This window comes from Furipterus horrens, unplaced genomic scaffold (genome assembly GCF_987537825.1).
Source record: "Furipterus horrens unplaced genomic scaffold, mFurHor1.1.pri manual_scaffold_4, whole genome shotgun sequence".
Taxonomy (NCBI): Eukaryota; Metazoa; Chordata; class Mammalia; order Chiroptera; family Furipteridae; genus Furipterus; species Furipterus horrens.
This window is the reverse complement of record NW_028327174.1, coordinates 27,398,407-27,420,210: the sequence shown is the minus strand read 5'-3', so window position 1 is coordinate 27,420,210 and position 21,804 is coordinate 27,398,407. Positions and strand designations below refer to the sequence as shown.

Genomic DNA, 21,804 nt, shown 5'->3' with positions numbered 1-21,804 from the left:
CTTACCAATTCTTGGGGTAGTAGTGCTGCTCTGTTCTGCAGGAGATGAAGTACTAAAGGCAGAAATTGGAATTTTCATCTGTATAGGACCTCTATTATTTGATGGACTGTAGAGTCCTGATGGGCCTACTGTGGGTAAAGAAGTCCTTGTGGCTTGTACAATAGAGTGTGCTGTTGGGACAGCCTGTACAGCAAGTGTTGTTCCTAATGGTGCAGCACTGGCAGGAGAGTTCCTTTGAAGAGTAGAACTGGGCACAGAAGGAACATTGTTTGGTTTCGTGGGGTTTGGCAAGGATGGCAAGGATGGCAAGGATACTGGATTTTTGGTGAGACCACTCACTGCAGGTGGGCTCTGTACAGAAATGAATTCAACGTTGCCAGACGGTTGATTAGTCACTAAAGTCCCTGGATGGCTCTGCAGGAGCTGAGGCTGGGAGGATACCGCAACTGGTACATGCAAAATCACTGGTAAAGGTTGTAAAGAGATTGTAGGTTGGGGATTTCCACTAGGCACCTGAGTAGTAGCAACTACTGTAGCTGTGTTGGGTGCAGGAAGAATTGATGTTGCTGTCAGAGACCCCGAAGTCACTGGAGTCTGCAATTTAGGTTGACTACTGACAACTGTTGGAGGAGTAACGAGATTGGTTGAAGACACTATAGAAAGAAAAAAAAAGTCTCAGTTTAAATGGTTATCTCTATTTATCAGCTAGGCTAATATAGTACAATACAAACAATGCATTACAGTGGATACAGTAATGTCCTTCATAATAAACTTTTCCCAGATTTAAATTCTTGAACTTCTTAGAATTTAATTTGTACAAGCATTTTTGCATCTGATTGGTACATTATGAAAACATCATGATTAATATGGAGGACTGCTACTTCATTATCAATAATTTCTGAAAACTACTATAACCAGTGAAGAATAATGGGAAAAACAACTAAGAACACTGAAAACCTGGTAAAATGGTATACGTATTTTTGAAACTACACTGAAAACATGACAAATGCTTTATGACAATGGCATTAATGAACTCAAATAAAAAATCTAGTAAGCGTCATCACTATTAATGAATAATGTGTAAACTTAGTCAGGTATCTCATCATCTGGACCAATGAAACCTGATCTGTGGACCAACTCGTATTGAATTGGCTGGGAGAGGAACTAGAGAGAGAAGGCTGCCTGTACTAACACTCTACTGACATTATATGATGTGGAAGACAACAGGGTAAAGGTGGGAGATAAACTAAGAAGTAAAGGGGCTAAACCTCAAAACCAGACAAAATCAAAATGATGGTCACTGGAGTTTTATAGTTATTTTGGTTCAACTATTTGTGTTTATTCTCATTGAAACAGGTTTGAAACAGATGGCCAAGTTTGTTTCTCATTGACTTGTAGTCTTTCTTCCAAAATTACAGGCACACTACAGCAGCAATTCTCAAGGTATGATCTAGGGGTACCCTTGCAGGTAACTGAGACCCTTTCAGGAGTTTGCAATGTCATACTATTTTGATAACAATAATAAAAGATTATTTTACTTTTTTACCATGTAGATATTTGCCCTGATGCAACAAAAGCAATGGTAAGTAAAACTTCTGATGCTTCAGTACAAAAAGCAAGGCAGTGGCACCGAACCATCATTATACTCTTTACCATCACATGTTTATAGTAAAAAGCAGATAAAATTATTAGTTTCATTTAAGAATGTCCATGATGAAGTACTAAATATTACTTTTACTAAATCTCAACCACTGAGTACAGATTCTCTTAATATTTTGGGTAAAGAAATAAGAAGTACACATAAAGCATTACTGCTGCATGCCAAAGTGGGATGACTGGTTCAAGGAAAAGTGCTTGTACAAGCATGATTGACTTGTAGGCTGAGCTAACAGCCTTTTTCATGGAAGTCCATTTTTACTCGAAAGGATGACTTATAGACATACTGTGGTTATTCACACTTGGGTGTATGACAAATCTTTTCTTGAGAGTAAATCATGTAAGGCAGTCACTTCAAAGAGAACAGCCAACAGTATTTATTGACAATAATAAAATCTGAGTTTTAAAAACAAAAATTAGAATTTCGGAAAAACTTATAACTGTCATTAAGAGCATGGCAGGTTCCCGATTCTTTAAAGACTTTTCTAAGAAGAATCAACAGTGAAATAAATTAACGTAGTTTATAAAAATTATTAATAAGGTGTGACATTTGGAAGATTTAGATAAGTCAGTGAGCATTTTCCAAACAATCAATGAATGGTATTAGTAAAAGATCCATCCAAGTACAAGACAGATAAATGAATTTTAATTAAAAAGTTAGAAAAGGTCACTGGCATGGTTTCAGAGTCCACTTTGCAACCAACCTTTAATAACTACCTGACTTTCAAAAACAAAATCCACAATTTGTTAAAAGGGCAAGCCCTTTGTCGATAACATATTTGTATGAAGCTAAATTTTCTTCATGTCAATTACACATTTGTATGAAGCTAAATTTTCTTCATGTCAATTACATATTTGTATGAAGCTAAATTTTCTTCATAGACTTCAATCAAAACAAATAGCAACAGACTGAATGCAGGTATATAGATATGAGAATCCAGCTTTTGTAGGCCATCTTAATGGTTTAAGACATAAAATAAATTTATAAAAATGTAAGACAATAACACTCTTTTCACTACATTTTAAGCTTAGAAAATAGTTATTTTTAATTAAAATTGTTTTCTATTATATAATATGGGTTTGTTATTTTTTAATGAATAAGCAAACATTTAAATTTTTGTTTTAACTTTTACTATGGTAAATATCTTAACATAACCCACATAAACAAAAACTTGGGGATTCTTAATAATTTTTTAAGATTACACAGGGATATGGTGACTAGAAAGTTTGAGAAGCACTACAGTAGAGATTCCAAATTCTATATTTCCATGCATATATGTAATCCAAACATTTAAATAAAATTTTACACTTAGCATTCAACTTTAAATCAATATGCTCTATTTCTTCAAAAACTTCATCCCCAAAAGAATACGAAAAGAAAATCAAAGACTTCAATTACTAAGAACGTGTATTTGAGTGTTAAAGAATATTATTACCTGTATTCACAGGGGTCGGAAAGGATGGCGGTGTGCTCTCACTTACATTTCTCTTAGACTCCAGCAACTGTCTCACTGTACCTGTATTTCTATGAAATATATATACACACAGTCAGTCATGTATATGCCATTCTGAGGAGTGTCAGTTTATGTATAAGATAACACAGTGGCCCATAGGAAAAGAGTGGCAAACTTGGGAACTGTAGCATGTGAATGTACCACAGGAAAGCAAACGCACAGACCTCAGAATGCTGAGGGGGTTGGGGTGGAAGTGAGGGGGTTCTATGGCATTAGGAAAGAGTCTTCTTACATTCTAATGCCCTCAATACTTCTACCTGAAAACCAGTGTAGGTACTAATATCTGCAGACATTTGTTTTTTATCACCCCTGATCAAAGCATTTCTCAATTACTTGAGAGAATACTATTAGATACAAGTGATTAAAGAAATCTGCGATGACCAAAGAAGCTTATAATAAATTAGCAGAACCAATATTCACAGATGAACAATTACAACAAAGCAAAAAATAAGGAAATGTACTTAATCCAGTATACAAACACTTATCTCTACATAAATACATAGGATTAGATTCAAAGATGTTTCTGCAAAATAAAATCAGAACCTCATTCTCTTATTTAAAAACCTGACAGCCTGTTATTTAACTCATACAGTATTGATGGAAATGTAAATTGGTGCAGCCACTATGGAAAACAGTAAGAAGTGTCCTCAAAAAATTAAAAATAGAACTGCAATATGATCCAGCAAGTATGACTGGATATTTATTTGAAGAAAACAAAAACACTATATAGAAAAGATATAGCACCCCCATTTTCACTACGGCATTACTTAGAATAACCAAGATAACGGAAACAACCTAAGTGTTCGTCTACGATGAATGGATAAACACATACACATATGAACCAACATGGATGGACCTTGAGGGCACTCTGCTAAGTGAAATTAATCAGACAGAGAAAGACAAATACTGTATGATCTTTCTTATAAGTAAAATCTTAAAAAAAAAAAAAAAAGTTTTTAAACTTGTATGGAGAACAGATTAATAGTTACAAAGGTGGAAGTTGGAGAATGAAAGAAATGAGTGAATTATTTTGTTTTTAGTTTAACAAAATTAAAATTTTTTTAAAAGGCAGCGAAAAGAGGGGAAGACAATAAATAAAATAAAATCTTGAAAAATACATTGTTTATTATTCTCACCTGTAGGGTACATTGTTATTGCTGTTGACATCAACTACAGACTTTCCTGGTGATACAGGTACAGGTGGGTTTGGTGGACTCTAAGGGAGAAAAATGCCAAGGTAAAATAAAACCCAATATACAACAAATCTTTAAAAATAAGACCTGAAATGCTTTATCAATATATTATCTGTTACTTCTACAATATAGTGAAAAATATTAATAGTTGAGACAAGAATTTGAATCTTGGACTTGCTGCTTGTTAGGTGTGTCTTAAGCAATTAAAACAACTACTTATCATTTAAAGATAAAGTTAAGAATTTTTATACCTCAGTTTTTAAAATGAGTTAATTTAAAATAAAGAAGATGAAAATTGTTTATGTGCTGTGGGGTTCAATAAACATTAAGAAAAAACTATAAATAAAAACCAGACACATTTACTCAATAAATACCTAATAAATGTCTATATATACTATACTAGAAATAGCAGGCACTCGATTTCCATCAGAAGTTTCAACAACGTACATATTTATTCTTAGGCAGAAACAATGGATTATCAATTAAGTGGTATCTTAGGTCACAAATCAAAATTATTTTTATAACTTTTGTTTAAAAAATGACAACTTGCCACTGTGTAACACAATTTTAGAAAAATCCATCTCAGTTCTAAACTTAAGTATCAACTAATTTCAGCCTTTCTCCCCAAACAGGGAATACAGAAATGAAACTATAATATCTACATATTATTTACCATTATCTGGGTCTCTTATCAGTAATGACACTATCATCATTTATTTCTTAAATTGAGAAAAACAAAATAACTCTTCTCAAGACTTAAGTGTAATAAAAATACATGTTAAACCAAAGGTACAATGCTTAGGATCACAACAAGCAGATACCACTAATCACTCTTCCCTTCTCAACAGCAAATATATTGTGCTGCTTTTTATAGGAAAAAAGGATAATTTTAACCAACCAGTATGGCACTATACTAGTTATGTGTATGAATAGATAAAAGATAGAATTAAAATAAACTGCTCTAAAGATGTTTAACATGTTAAAATCTGACTAAGGACATAAAGACACTTTAAACAAATAGAAAAAGCAATTGAAATAACAGTGCAGTGTCAATAAAAACTTTGAAAAAAAATTTTGGGGAAAGGAATGTATCTTCAAATAGGCCTTTTAGTAATTTGTGCACTTAAAATAGTCAAGATGAAGAAAAAGAGAAAACGGAGCCCTGGCTGGTGTGGCTTAGTGGATTGAGCACCTGCCTGCAAACTAAAAGGTCCCAGGTTTGATTCCCAGTCAGGACACATGCCTGGGTTACGGGCCAGGTCCCTAGTTGGGGGCACGCGAGAGGCAACCACTCATTGATGTTTATCTCCCTCTCTCGAGAAATAAATAAATAAAATATTTTAAAAAAAGAGAAAAAGGAGGGGTAAATGCATAATAAACCAATAACTGGCTTAGAACATTGTACAGTCATTAGTCTGAGGACCTTAAATACTACAGTTTGGCAACATTAGCAAAATGGCAAACTAGGAAGCCTCATACCTTCATCCCTCATGAAAACAATGACTTAATAACATACAGTCCAAATTTCCTTTGAGAGAATTCCAGAAACAGTAGAGAGGTTCTAGCACTCTAAGTAAGAGCAAGGCAAAGAAGAGGTGAACTATAGTGGGTAGAAAGGTCTATTGCATTCACCCACCATAACCAACCCCCTCCTGATACAATATGGCAAAATCAAGAGAGTATTCCCCACTTGTTGCTTTTATTTCAGGAAAGAAAGAGAAGAGTGGAAGCTGCATGTACCCTTCTGCCTTTTCAGGGGACTGCACAAGGCACTGGTTTCTGTCTCACCTGACTTGGAGGAACTGGCACACACTGAATGTCTGGGGTCTAGATGAGAACAAACGTGGTTTTTTCAGTTTGGTACAGCAACGGAATAATTGCAGCACCCAGACAGACAGCAGGGGGACTTACAAAACCATGGTTTATAAAGTCAACGCTGCTACATGGAAGACAGATACCAGGGGGCGCTCCTGAGTAGAAACACAAACCTGTTCTGATGAGATATTTACATGCACAAACTCAGAGATGATGCCATCTCTAGAAAAGGTTTGAAAGGCCTCAAATTATCCACCTGGGTGGATTAGTGAACTTTCCCTCTGTATAAAGATATTTTGAAAGGATATGGAGAGGTGGATGGTGTTTCAAATGCCCAAATTTCAGCAAAAGAGAACTAGACACACAAAGAAACAGAAAAATATGGCCCAATCAAAGAAATAAATCTCCAGGAACTGATCTTAAAGAAACAAAGATCTATGAATTACATAACAAAGAATTTTTAAAAACTGACATTAAGATGGCTCAATAAGACAGGAGAGGATATATACAGAAAACTAAATGAAATTAGGGAGATGGTGCATGAAGAAAATAAGAACACTAACAAAGATAGAAACTTTAAAATGGAACACACAGAAATCCCAAAGCTAAAGAATATAATAATTAAATTTTAAAAAATTCATTGGAGCAGTGGTCCCTGATCTTTTTGACACCATGGAAGACAATTTTTCAACAGACCGTAGGGGTAAGGGGCATGTTTTCGGGATAATGCAAGCATATTACATTCAAGCTCACCCCCTGCTGTGCGGCCCAGTTCCTGGACAGGTACCAGTCCATGGCCCAGGGGTTGGGGACCCTGGACTAGAGGGGAACTAACAAAATAAGGAATCACTGAACTTGAAGAAAAATCATTTAAAATTAAGTCATAGGAGCAAAAAGAAAAAACAATTTAAGTAAAGAGAGCCTAGGGGATTTATGAGGCACCAATGAATGAACCAATACGTGAATATGGGAATCCAAGAATAGACAGAGAAAAATAGCAGAAAGCCCACTTGCATAATGGCCAAAAAACTTCCCAAATTTGAGGAATTAAATTGATATACAAACTCAAAAAGGTCAAAAACCTCCAACTAAGTTAACACAAAGAGACTTACACTGAGAAATATATCCAAGCTTGTCAAAGTCACAGATATAGAATTTCAAAAGGAGCAATAGAAAAGTGACACATCACATTCAAAACAGCTCCCGTAAGACTATCAGTGGTTTTTCTCAGCAGAAACCTAGCAGGACACAAGGGAGTAGTATGATATATTCAAAGTACCAAAAGAGAAAAACTGCCAGGAAAGAATAAAACTTTCATTCAAAAATGAAGGTGAAATTAAGTTTCCCAGATGTAGAAAGCTGAGGGAGTTCATCACCATTAGATCTGCCGTATAAGAGTTGCTAAAAGGAGTCATTCCAGAGAAAATAAAAGGACACGAGAGTAAGTTGAAAACATAATAAAATATGAAATTCTCTGGTAAAGGTAAACATATAAATACAGAAGCCTGTTTAATCCTGCTATAGGATTTAAACATAAAAATAACTGTAAATCTAGGTTAAAAGATATAGAATATAAAAAAATAAAATGCATTACATCTATAATAAAATAGTGAGGTATAGATATGAAAAGTAGAGTTCTTACATGTGATTGACTTAAAGTAGTTACCAGCTGAAAACAGTTTATGTAATTTCTATGGTAACCACAGAGGAAATACTTTTAAAACATACATTAAAAGAAATTAGAAAATAATTTAAAATTTTCACTACAAAAAATAATCAATGAAACACAGGAAGTAAGCAAGAAAGGAAAAGAAAGACAAAACAGCACTAAGACTAATAAAATATAATTAACAAAATGGCAATACTAAGACCTCCCCTATGCAATTACTTTAATACCAAATGGATTAAACATTAGCTTAATAAATTAAAAAAGAAAAAACAGGATCCTGCTATATGCTGTCAACAATTGACACACTTCAGATATAAAGACATACACAGGCTGAAAGTAAAAGAATGAAAAAAATATTTCATTCAAGTGGTAAACAAAAAGAGAGTAGAAGTGACCGTACTTATATAAGACTGACAATATTTTAAGAAAAAAATGTCACAAGAGACAAAGAAGGACATTATATAATGATAAAAGAGTCAATTAACCAGATGTAACATTTATAAATATGTATGCACATAACATCAAGGCCTCCAAAATATATGAGTAAAACCTGACAGAATTGAAGGAGAAATAGATTAACAATACAATAATAGGAGTGTTGAATACATCACTCTATATAATGGTAAAGTGATCTAGACAGAAAATTAATAAGGAAACTGAACAATACAGACCAAATGTACCAAACAGACAAATGCAGATATTTTTACCCAAAGTATACACATTTTCCTCAAGCACACATGGAACATTCTCCAGGATGGATCATATATATATATATATTAGATCACAAAATGAGCCTTAACAAACTAAAAAATAAAAATTGAAGTCAATAGCAAAAGGGAAATGGAAAAGTCACAAATATGTGGAAATGTAAAAGTACCTAAAAATACAATGGGGGAAAAAATCACAAGGGATATTAAAAATATCTTGAGACAAATGAAAACAAAAATACAACATACCACGTGCATGGGAAAGAGTACTAAGTGGAAAGTTTATAGCACTAAATGCTTACATTAAAAAAGATTGCATATGGCCCTGGCTGGTGTAGCTCAGTGGATTGAGTATCAGCCTGCAAACCAAAGTGTCGCTGGTTTGATTCCCAGTCAGGGCACATGCCTGGGTTGCAGGGCAGGTCCCCAGTTGGGGGCACAAGAGAGGCAACCACACATTGATGTTTCTCTCCCTTTCTCCCATCCCCTCTTTCTAAAAAATAAATATTAAAAAAAAAAAAAAAGACTGCATATAAACCACCTAACTTAACACATCAAAGAACTACAAAAAGAAAAACATGCTAAATTCAGAGTTAGAAGAAAGAAGGAAATAATAGATTGGGGCAGAGAAGGAAATAATAGATTAGGGCAGAAAACATAAAACCAAAAGGAAAAAAACAACAAAACTAGAGGTGGAATTTTTTTTAAAATCAACAAAATTGGGAAAACTTATCTGGGTTATCTAAGAAGAGAGAAGACATAAATAAATGAAATCAGAAATGGAAGAGGAGGCATTAAAACTAATGCCAGGAAACAAAAAGGGTCATGAGAGACTACTATGAGAAATTATATGGCAGCAAATTGGATACCTAGAAAAATATGGATAAATTCCTTAAAATACATAACCTATCAGGTCTGAATCAAGAAAAAATAAACGTGAAAGGACCTAAACAAGTAAGGAGGCTGAATCAGTAATGAAAAACACTCTAACAAAAAAAGAGCCAAGAACAACATGGATTCACTGGAAAACTACCAGACATTGAAAGAATTAACATTTTTCCTCACTCTTCCAAAAACTTGAAGAGGAAACACATCTTATTTTGAGACTACCATTATCCTGATACCAAAGGTATCATGACATCTCAATAAAAGAAAACTACAAAAATCTTCAACAAAAGACTAGCAATACAAATTCACAACACATTAAAAGGATTATACAACATGACCAAATTAAACTTACCATGGAATGTCCGGATAGCTCGGCATACGAAAATCAATGTAATATATCCATTAACAGAAAGAAGGGTAAAAAAAAAAAAAAATCACATGATCTTCTCAATTATTGCAGAAAAAGCATTTGACAAATTTCAATATCCTTTCATTATGAAAAACACTCAACAAATTAAAAATAGAAAAAACTACCTAAACATTTTTAAAAAACATCAAGGATCCAGTCAAGATGGCAGTATAAGCAGACATGGCTCACCTCTTCACACAACCACATCAAAATTACAACTAAAGTATAGATCAACCATCAGCCAGAATCATCAGAAATTGAACTGAATGGAAGTCTGACAACTACGAAATTAAAGAAACCACATCAACTGAGACAGGCAGAAGGGGCGCAGACATGGAACAGGCTGGTCTCTCCCCAGATGTGGTGGATAAAAATTTGGGAGGGATATCTCCAGAGCGAGGAGTCCCAGCCCCACACCAGGCTGTCCAGAGCAGGGTTCCAGTGCCAGCAAGGTAAGTTCCCACAACTTCTGGCTGCAAAAACCAGCATGGATTGAGTTGGTGCAAGAAACTGCTGAAGCCTTAAGCAGTTCATCTTAAAGAACCCACACATGGGCTCACCTACTCAGACTCACTCCCTCTGAGCTCCAGCACTGGGGTAGCAGCTTGAAAGGCACCATTGGTATACAGGGAGGAACTAAAGTACCTGGCATCAAGGCCAGCAGAGGTGACTGTCTCTCTTCTAAACCTTCCCCCAACATAGCCAGCAAGCTGGTACTGTATCTCAGACTACATCAACCTGGCTAACACTGTTTGACCTGCCTTGGTGATCCCCAGAGACTACACTCACCAAACTTAGGGGCCCATTGAAGCTGCTTTCCATATGAATGGCTCAAACTACACAACTTCCTAAATCCTATCTAACAAGCAACAGCTGGCCTCAGTGAGCTCCAGGCCAAGCAATACCAGCAGACAGCAAAGATTCAATGCAGCTCTACCTAATACACAAAAATAAACACAGAGAGGCTGCCAAATTGAGAAGGCAAAGAAATATGGCCCAAATGAAAGAACAGAACAAAACTCCATAAAAAGAACTATATGAAACAGAGGTAGCCAACCTATCAGATGCAGAGTTCAAAATGCCAGTTATAAGGTTGCACAAGAAACTTAGTGAGGACCTTGAGTGCATAAAAAGATAGTCAGAAAGGAAGGATACACTAATTGAAATAAAGAACAATTTACAGGGAAACAACAGTAGAGTGGACGAAGCCAAGATTCAAATCAATGTTATGGGACATAAGGAAGCAAAAAACAACCAATCAGAACAATAAGAAGAAAAGAGATCCAAAAAAATGAGGATGGTATAAGCAGCCTTTGGGACAACTTCAAGACTCCAACATTTACAACAGAGGGGTGCCAGAAGGAGAAAATAAAGAGCAAGAAATTGGAAATCTTTTTGAAAGAATAATGGAAGAAAACTTCCCTAATTTGCTGAAAGAAATAGACATGCAAGTCCAGGAAGCACAGAGAGTCCCAAACAGGATGGATGCGAAGAAGCCCACTCTAAGACACATCATAATTAAAATGCCGAAAGTTAAATAAAGAGAGAATCTTAAAAGCATCAAGAAAAAAGAAGTTAGTTACCTACAGAGGAGTTCCCATAAGAACGTCAGCTGATTTCTCAAAAGAAACTTTGCAGGCTAGAAGGGATTTAAAAGAAATATTCCAAGTCATGAAAAGCAGAGACCTACAGCCAAGATTGCTCTACCCAGCAAAGATATCATTTAAAATCAAAGGACACATAAAGAGGTTCCCAGACAAGAAAAAACTAAAGGAATTCATCACCACCACACCATTATTATATGAAATGTTAAAGGGACTTATTAAGAAAAAGAAGATTAAAACTATGAACAATAAAATGGCAATAAATACAAATCTATCAACAACTGAATAAGCAAACAAGAACAGAGACAGAATCATGGGTATGGAGAGCATTTTAATGGCTGCCAGACGAGAGAGGGGTATGGAGGAAGGGGTGAAAAGGTGAGGGGATTAAGAAGTACAAATAGGTAGTTACAGAATAGCCATGGGAATGAAAAGTACAGTATAGGAAATGGAGTAGCCAAAGAACTTATACGCATGACCCATGGACATGAACAATGGTGGAGGGACTGCCTGAGGGAGTGAGGGGTGCTAAGTGGAGGAGGTAAGGGGGAAAAAATCAGGACAATTGTAACAGCATAATCAATAAAATACAAATTTTTTAAAAATGGGCAAAGGCATTTGTGACAACATAAATGGACCTCGAGAATATTATGTTAAGCTAAATAAGCCAGAAAAAGCTAAGAACCATAGGATTTCACTCGTATGTGGGATATAAAACTGAAACTCAGAGATGAAGGGGGTGGAGGGTGGTAGAAGGTAGAGCAGGCCAAATATATGGTGACAGAGGTGATCTGACTTTGAGTGGTGGGCACACAATGCAATATACCAATCATTCATCATAGTAATGTACACTGAAATCTGTATGACCCTCTTAACCAATGTCACCCCAACAAATAAAAAATAAATAAAAAGAAAAGAGCAAAAAATGGATAAAGGATCTGAACAGGCATTTCTCCAAAGATATGCAAAATGGCCAATATATGAAAAGATGTTCAACATCATTAGAGAAATGCAAATCAAAACCATGAAATGCAACCTTACATTCATTAGAATAGCCATAATCACAAAAACAGAAAACAAGTGTTGGCAAGGATGTGGAGAAAATGGAACCTAGGTGCCTGGCTGGTGGGAACATAAAATGGTATGGCCACTATGGAGGCTCCACAAATATGTAAAAGTAGAATTACCACATGATCTAGCGATTTCATTTCCGGGTATATATCCAAAAAGACTCTGAGACCAGGAACTCAAAGAGATATCTGGCACATCGATGTTCACTGCAGCATTATTCACAAGAAAACAGCTCAAATACCCATCAATAAATGAATGACTAAAAAATACAGTACATACATACAAGGGAATATTATTCAGCCTTAAAAAAGAAGAAAATCCTATCACATGCTACAACAAAGATGAACTTCAAGACATTATACTGAGTGAAATAAGCCTATCACACAAAAAATATTGTATGATTTCACTTAGATGTTATCTAGAGTTGTCAAAATCATATAAATAGAAAGTAAACTGATGGTTTCCAAGGGTTAAAGAGAGAAAAAAATGACAGTTGTTGTTCTATGGGTATAGTTTCAATTTTGCAAGATGAAAAAGTCCTAGATATGTTTCACAGCAATATTAATAAACACTACTGAATTATAGAATTAAAAATGGTAAATCTTATGCTATGTGTTTTACAATTAAAATAAAAATTTTTTTACTAAAAGCAATAATAATGTAGAACTTAGATTTAATCTAAAATTTGACTGAGAATTAATTAGGTCACTTATTTACACAGATAAAAAGTGACAAGTATCTTGCTATTTTTTTAATATTAAAAACTAGAAAGGATGAAAATTAGAGACATCAGTCACAAGGCAGTAAAATAGAGTAATTAAGAATATGGTCTTAATAGCAAATGCCTACAAGGGTTTTCTACTCTTTAAAAAAATTAATATAAAAAACATTTAAAACAATCCTAAATGGTGGGGTTTATTTTTAATTGGTTAATATCAGAGGACCATGAAGCAAATCTAAATAAAAGAAGGGCATTTGAAGGATTATTGGTTATTTATTTTTGTAAGGGGGATAGCTAAAGTTCCAAATATTCTTTCTATGTCTCTCTTGCTTTTAAAATCTAACACACAGACAGATGTAAAGTTGTAGTAGATACCATAATTAAATGAATTAGGATTAGGACATAAAGAACAAATTCTTGAATCTTTCTATAAATCTCTCAAGAAGAAAATATTAACAAGAATGGTAGAAAGATATACTGATTAAGAATGGAACAAAATTTGAAAGATTGAAGACCACTTTAACATTTTCCTTCAAGCACATATGCCCTAAGTGTTCAACTTAACTTTTTCCAATTTTTAGGAACTACACAGTATTTGTTTCTTGTTTCCATATAACATACAGCCCTTTAAAACAAGCCTTTCAAGAATTGCAATACTATTTTCATCTTTATTCCTTAAAGTCTTTGCCTATTTTGATTAAATAACAAGAAGAATGGGAAAGTAGTTTTGAGAACGAATCTGACATGCACAAACACTGGAAAAGTACATGGTGGGGCAGTATGGGGTTTAGTTCAGACACAAGGATGAAAGGGAAAAAGTAGAAATTCATACTGTTCAAAACTATGGAAAAATGTCAATGTCCTATGTTTGGTTCAGGCATAGCAAATATTGAATAAAAATGGCTCAAAAAAGGTTTTTACCAATTTTCTAATATAAGAAGTAAAATAGCTCATTTTTACATTATGACAATGAAACAAAGTTCAGAAAGTGGAGTTTAGAATCATAAAATTACATAATTGAAGAAAAATAATTTTAAAAGTTTGCGTGAGATTTGGTGAAATTACGGTAGTCTGTGTAGACAAAGATAAAAACTGTCAGTTTTCTCAAGAAAAGAAGAGAAACCAGAATTTTACAAGTAAAAACAGTACAGAAATGGAGGACAAATTATTAGTTGCCGGGGGACAGAGAATGAGTGGGGGTAGAAGGACAGGGTAAGGTTGAAACTATAAAAGGAGAGCAAAAGAGAGTGCCTTTATGATGATGGAATAGTTCTGTTTCTTGTTGTCGGGTTACATTTAATCTGTACATGGGATCAAATTACACAGAACTATATGCACACATATATAATGAATTCATGTGAAAACTGACAAGGTCTATAAACTAATTAAGAGAATTATACCAATTCCTTGGTTTTTATATTATAATGTGGTTATATAACATTTCACCACTGGAGAAAGCTGGTTGAAGGGTTGGTTCATATGTGTAAATATGTACAGTGTAGGTCAAACTTGGTTTACAGTTGTTCATATAAAAAAATTAAAATAATTAATAAATAATAATATAAGAATAGAGGGGCATTCGAGATCTTGCTTCCCAGCAATTGTCACCATTTTGTCTTAAATAAATTCTTATAAAAGTTAAAATACTACTACTAATAATAACACAATAAACTGTTTCACATACTTACAACTGTAAACCTACTTTTGCCAAACACTATCATCGAAACTGTGTGTGTGCCTACAATTACTTCACAATAAACTTTTTAAAGTCAAGTTAAGATATGAAAAAGAATCAAGACAGAAAAATCACACAGGAATAGTGATTATTACTGAAATCATCATTGTTGGCAATTACCGTGTGCCAGATAATGAAGCTATCAAGACATAAAGAAATGTAAATTGCTCATATAGGAAAAAATGTCAAGAGGAAGAGAAAGAAATTCAACTGAAAACTATAAATCAACATACAAATGCTATATTAAAAATATGTGCTACAGCCCTGACTGGTGTGGCTCAGTGGTTTGGGTGTCATCCCACAAACTGAAAGGTCACTGGTTTGATTAGTCAAGGCACATGACTGGGTTGCAGGTCAGCTCCCCAGAGGAGGGTGTGTGAGAGACAACCAATCAATGTTTCTCTCCCTCTCTTTCTCACTCCTTAGCCCACTCTCTAAAAATAAATAAATAAAATATTTTTTTTAAAAAAACAAGTACTACAGAGTAACTAAGGAAACAACAAAAAGCAAAGCTAGACAACAGGCTAGAGTTTATATATTATGCTACGATGTTTAGACATAACTACATGTGTAAGAAAGGAAGGGAAGAACAAGGCTGCTAGAAGGCAGTGGAATGTTAAAACACTTCAGAGGAACTGGTAGGAGACTAGACTAGAACATTGGCAAGAATATAAAAAGAAAGAAACATGGTAAGACAAATCCCAAAAATATAACTTTAAGGATGCATAGAAAACACAGCCTCAAGAATGCCATAACATAAATTAACTAACACATGTTGAAATACAAAAACAGTATATGACGATTAGAAAAGGTTTAATAATCAGATCCAGGGCTGCAGGGCTAGAAACAACATACAGGAAGTACAGAGTATGAAAGCAAATTTCAGACCTGTAATAAAGGAAGAGTTTCCTCTTAACTTAGCATTTCCTAAAATTATCACATGGAGCTAAATGTTAATTGTACAAGAACAGAAATTCTTACTTCTTGTCTTTTCTTAAGATCTTCTTTGGCAGCTCCAAAGCGTTTGGTTAACCTGGCTATCTTGGCCTACAAAATGCAAAAATGAACCAGAAATCAAGAGGCATTATGGCATTAAAATGGAACCCACGCATACATAACAAGAAACTCACAGATAACAGGATTCTCAAAACATAGCTAATAGAGGAGGGAAAAAAAAAAAAGCAAGCTGATTGTAAAATACATAGTTGAAAAAATACAGAAAATCGTAATGAAAACTAAAATGACCCTTGAATTTGATACCCACATGAAAACACACACTGTGGATGTCTGCTCACAAACCAGTACATTTCTGAATATGAATACATAGTTGTAACCACACTTAACTTTCTCAGAGAATTATGTAGTAGTAATGGTAGGAATATCTATAAATCATAAAGATCCCTTGTCAATACTACTTGCAAGTATATGTATAATATATTGAATCAATATATACCATTGATTTTATATAGATATATATATATACCATATATATTAAGTCATATATATTCCACTCTCCTGTTGGATATGTCAATGTTTCTCAATGCACTGCTATAGTCAAATAACGCTGCAATTAATAATTTTGTTCTTTCAGATTATTTTCTTAAGCAACATTCACAGAGGTAGAACTTCTGAGACAGAGTTCATTTTTAAAGATCCTGTCTAAATGTTTTCCAGAAAGGCTTTGCTAACTTATACTTTCAATAACAGTTTTATGAGTCATATAGTATTACTCCGTGAAATAATTACCATATTTTTCGCACTATAAGACACACCTGACCATAAGACGCACCTAGGTTTAGAAGAGGAAAACAAGAAAAAAATATTCTGAACCAAATGCTGTACTAAAATATTTAATAAAATATAACAGAATAATATTTCAACCATGTAAAGTGAACAGCAGTCAACAGCGGTATTAGCAACCATCATCACTGTCATTAACAAATGAGGGGAGACTTTAAGGTTCAAGTACTCTTCTAGTTTTCTGGGAGCCCCAGGTCAGGTAATACACATCATGGTCTGTGACACAATATTTGTTCCGTAAGATGCACAGACATTTCCCCCCACTTATGGATGGGGAAATAAGTGAGTCTTATGGAGTGAAAAATACAGTAATTTCATATTCTGTTATTCTTTAATAATCTGACAAAAATGTTGCCTCGTTAGCATTAGTGTTTGTCAGTGAAATTATTTTATTAATCATTTGTACTGCTTACATGAACTGCCTGATCACATTTTTGCTCAAATACATATTTACAGAAATTTGAAAAATAGAGAATAAAAAGAAAAAATAGAAAAAATTATCAAATCACCAGACGCATATTTTCTTTGTATTTCCTTTAAGTCTTTTACTAAGGCATAGACGTGATATTCAATTCTTATTACTATTACTGATACTGCCATTTTATATTAAATATATTTTCAAAAAATATAAACTAAACTTGTGAGTGTAGTACTGAGGCCTGAATAAGGAAGAGCTCCTCTACAAAATTTCTTTCATCTATTATAAGCATATCATTTAAAAAAGAAAATGGTATTATTTATATTTAAAGTTTCTTTCAGAAAGTAGTCACTTCTAAAAGAGACCCCAAACCTTCTAACGTATTTAAGTCCACTGATAAACCTAAGCAATCAATCCCCTATGATTCCCAAGTTGGAGATTTTTCTCAGCACTTAGTTATTATTAACACCCAAAGATATAGAGCATAATTTTATATTCTTAATAAGAATATTCTTAACACCTTTCTGTGACTAAAATATTTCAAGTAATTTTTTTCAAGAAAGTATATGGAAAGATGTTTTTATACCCCAACTTAGACAAGAATCTTTTTTTTTCTTTAGTCAGACTATCTGGTGGGTATTTAATAAATTGCATAGCATGTATAGTATTATTATATTATTTTTCTTAAAAATGAAAACAAATTAAAAAATCATTTTGTGATTGTTATATATGAGGTAAGGTCCAGAAGGATAAACACGAAAGTAAAAGTGGTTATCTCTAGAGACTAGGATCAGCAGACAGTGAGAAAGACATAAAGAGAAGAAATTCATTTTCATATCATTTACATCTGTAGTATTCAAACACTTCTTTGAAAAGAATTTTATCACTTAAATTAAACTATTAGTACAGAAAGAAAACCAAAGCTGGAACACTGACTTACTGTCTAATGTCATTAGTATTCTAAAAAAGAAATCAAAGAACAAACTTTTTGTTGTTTTAACCTAAAAACTGTAATTTTTTTCCTAAATTATAATTGAAAATATCTGGCATCATATGTCTAAGACTGGTCTCTGTTTTAGCAAGTACTCTGTAGAATTTTTTAAAACACTATAAACATTCTCTCTTTTTTTTTAGGGGGGGGGTCCAGTAAAGTCATATTCTATTATTATGCATTTTTCTCCTAAATTATAATTGAAAATATCTGGCATCATATATCTAAGACTGGTCTCTGTTTTAGCAAGTACTCTGTAGAATTTTTTTAAACACTATAAACATTCTCTCTCCCTTTTTTTTAGGGGGGGGGGTCCAGGAAAGTCATATTCTATTATTATGCATTTGATTACTACTTATATTTCATTTGCTCTTGGTATTTCCCTTAGGGCATATCTGTAATTTCTTGGTAATGGCATAACGGTAGCTATTTAAATATAAATTGCATAACTGTTGGGATTCCGACACATTGGGCCTTGTTTAGCAAAGACAAACCCTCACACTTACGGATGGAAATGTAAATGGGGTAAGTGCTCTGGAAAACTGTTAAGTAGTTCCTTCAGTAAGTTACCACATCTAGGTATATGCACAGAAGACTTGAAAACATGTACTCAAACAAATAACTCTACATGAATGTTCATAGCAGCACTAGCCACAATATCTAAAAGACAGAAACAACCCAAATGCCCTCAACAAAAGAATGCATAAACGAGATGTGTGTGTCCATTATATATATATATATATAAAATATATTTTAGTTTTTTTCCTTAGTGATTGTTCTGGGAATTACACTTAACATCTTGAATACCTATTTATTTTCAACAGTATACAACAAATATTTTCAATAGTATAAAAATATAAGTAAATATTACTTAGCCATAAAAAGGAAACGTGGTACTACTGAAACATGCTACAACGTGCATGAACTTGAAAACACTATGCTCAGAGAAAGAGACCTGACACAAAAGTTCACATATTATATGATTTGGTTCTTATGAAATATGTAGAACAGGTAAATCAACAGAGACAAAAAGCAGACTAGTGGCTGCCAAGGGCTAGAAAGACGGGGAAAAGGGAGAGACCATGTAATGAGCACAAGGTTTCTTTTGGGTGGATGAAAATGTTTTGCAACTAGATAGAAATGATGGTTCCACAACAATGTGAATGTACTACATGCCACTAAGTTGTAAACTTTAAAACAGTTTTTTGTTATCTGAATTTTACTCTCAAAAACCAAATATCAGAAAGAGCCACGAACTAAATTGGGCTTAGGAAAATTTCAATAAGCGGCATGGCAAGGGCAAATCTTTATGGGTAGAAAAACAATATAAAGCTGGAAGCCTGAAATAAAATTGCTATGAACACTGATATTCTATAGGACAGTGAAGCAGCTGGTAGTCGTTAGGAAATAGGGTAGCTGAGGAAATAATCAGTTTAGATGTGGTCATACTGTAGTAGGGTGGGCCTCGATCCAACATGATTGGTATCCTTGTGAAAAGGGGAGATTTGGACACAGACACACAGGTACAGGACCACGTGAAGAAGCCAGAGATCGTGGTGACACATTTACATGTCAAGGAACACCGAAGATTGTCACTAAACAAATCATTAGAAACCAGAGGAGACTCATGGACTGGTTCTTCCTCAGAGCCCTCGGAAAGAACCAATCCTGCTAACACCTTGATCTACAACTTTTAGCCTCCAGAACTATGAGACAGTGTTCCTGTTGTTTAAGCCAACCAGTTTATGGTACCACTTTCATGGCAGCCATAGAAACTATCAGAAGCTCCTCTTACTTCTAAAACGTAGAACTTAAATGTATTTTATTGTCAACCTGAAAAATGTACCACAAAACATAAGTTATAAAATAAGTATACAATTCAAGTCAGTGTACAAACCTGTAGTTCAGTAAGAACTGTTTTATGCCTCTTGTTGCATTCAATCTTTTCCACTCGTGTTTTCAATTCTGCCAAAGTCTTATCAAATACAGCACACTGTAGTGCACACAATTTTTCTTCCAGCAACCACTGTACAACCTAAAGAAATATATATTCCTTTGTTACAGCAAAGAAGACATTTCAGCAAGCAGCAAACAATACTGTTTTGTTTTGTTTTTTTTAACTTTTGATTTTAGAGAGAGGTAAAAGGAAAGAGAAAAAGGAGAGAAACATCAATGCCAAGAAGAGAAACATTGATCTGTTGCCTTCTGTATGCACCCCAAACAGGGACCAAACCAGCAACCCAGCCATGTGCCCTAACCAAGAATTAACTGGCTACTTCTTGCTTTGCGGGATGACACCCAATCACTGAGCCACATAACTAGCTTAATGAAAACAACATGCTGACATCCATAACAAAATGCTTTCTGCTGAAAAATATATATTGTAATATCTATTGCAAAAGAATAATATATACAAAAAGTAGGAATTTTCCAGAGGATGAAATTTTAATATAATTTGAAATTAAAGTTTTAATATTTTCTTCCCATACACTCAATCATGATTTAAAGGAAACAAGTTAATGAAAGAAAATCAGATTTTTACATTTTTAATCTGTTCCAGATGATATTTTTGTGAGACACTTAATAATGTCACTACACGATAAAATTTCTGTAAAACATTTCTAAATGCCTACTTATAATTCTCACATATATCTCAATACGGACCCATAACTAGGGGACACATGGTACATGCCCATGGATCATACTTGAATGACACACTTCAAAAGTAAACTCTCAAAAGAAAAAAAAGAAAAGAAAAAAAAGTAAACTGTCAGTACACATAAGTTTTCAAAACTCTTTCACATAGCTATTATGATATTTCCAACAGCTCTATAAGAAATACTAAATAAATATATTTATCTCCATTTGACCAATAAAAAACTGGAAGAAAAAAAGAAGCCACTTTTTTATTCCTTCATTATTCCTTTTTCTAGTATGGATATTTATACTATATCTTAGTGGAAGAACATTGGTCGAATAGTTTTATCATTAAATTTATAAGACACTGAAAAATTAATTTCAACTGAGTTTCATACTCCTCTCTTAAAAAGAAATTTGTGATAAACATTTTGAAAAATATATTAAATATTGCGTATTTTCAGCTGTATGCCCAGCTTGGCAATGGGGTGGGGGGGTGGTTCAAAGTATGTACTTTACCCTCTACCCCAGTCCTTTGAAAGCCTTGTCTCCACCATTTTTAATACTAAGCCTAAAGTACATAACAAAGATTTTAAAATGTAAGGACTTACAATCATGAAACCAGCTTAATATAAAGATTAAAATATTGACATATAAGACTAAATGTTTCTATTAGAATAAAGTTCAATGCAGAAGAAAAAATAAAATCTGAAAACTAATATTCAGTTTTGTTACTAAAGCAAATAAAAGACATCATATCTCTCTTCCAATGTGATAAATACTACCATATCTAAAATATGTAGCTTTTTTAAAGACAGAATTTTAAATTAAATTATTAAGGATAATAAGCTCAACTAATTTTCTCAAGTTCTCTTGTTCTTTGAAGAACCTAAATATGTCAGTAAAATACAGAAAAATTTCAAAAACCTAGAAGAATAAAGATGGTGGTGCTTTTTACTTAATATGATTTTTAACT

The 21,804-nt window shown here is 33.7% G+C and overlaps 1 protein-coding gene across 1 annotated transcript in view; it reads right to left on the bottom strand.

Moving 5' to 3' along the window:
* Positions 1–21,804, bottom strand: part of ATF7IP (activating transcription factor 7 interacting protein) — a 102,584-nt gene that overhangs the window by 23,926 nt on the left and 56,854 nt on the right. Inside the window, exons 5-9 of the mRNA XM_090272876.1 lie at positions 20,089–20,226; positions 15,964–16,029; positions 4,307–4,386; positions 3,093–3,181; positions 6–653 (exon numbers count right to left, since the gene is read on the bottom strand). Of these exons, the coding sequence (XP_090129002.1) occupies positions 6–653; positions 3,093–3,181; positions 4,307–4,386; positions 15,964–16,029; positions 20,089–20,226 (1,021 nt within the window). The remainder of the gene's footprint in view (positions 1–5; positions 654–3,092; positions 3,182–4,306; positions 4,387–15,963; positions 16,030–20,088; positions 20,227–21,804) is intronic.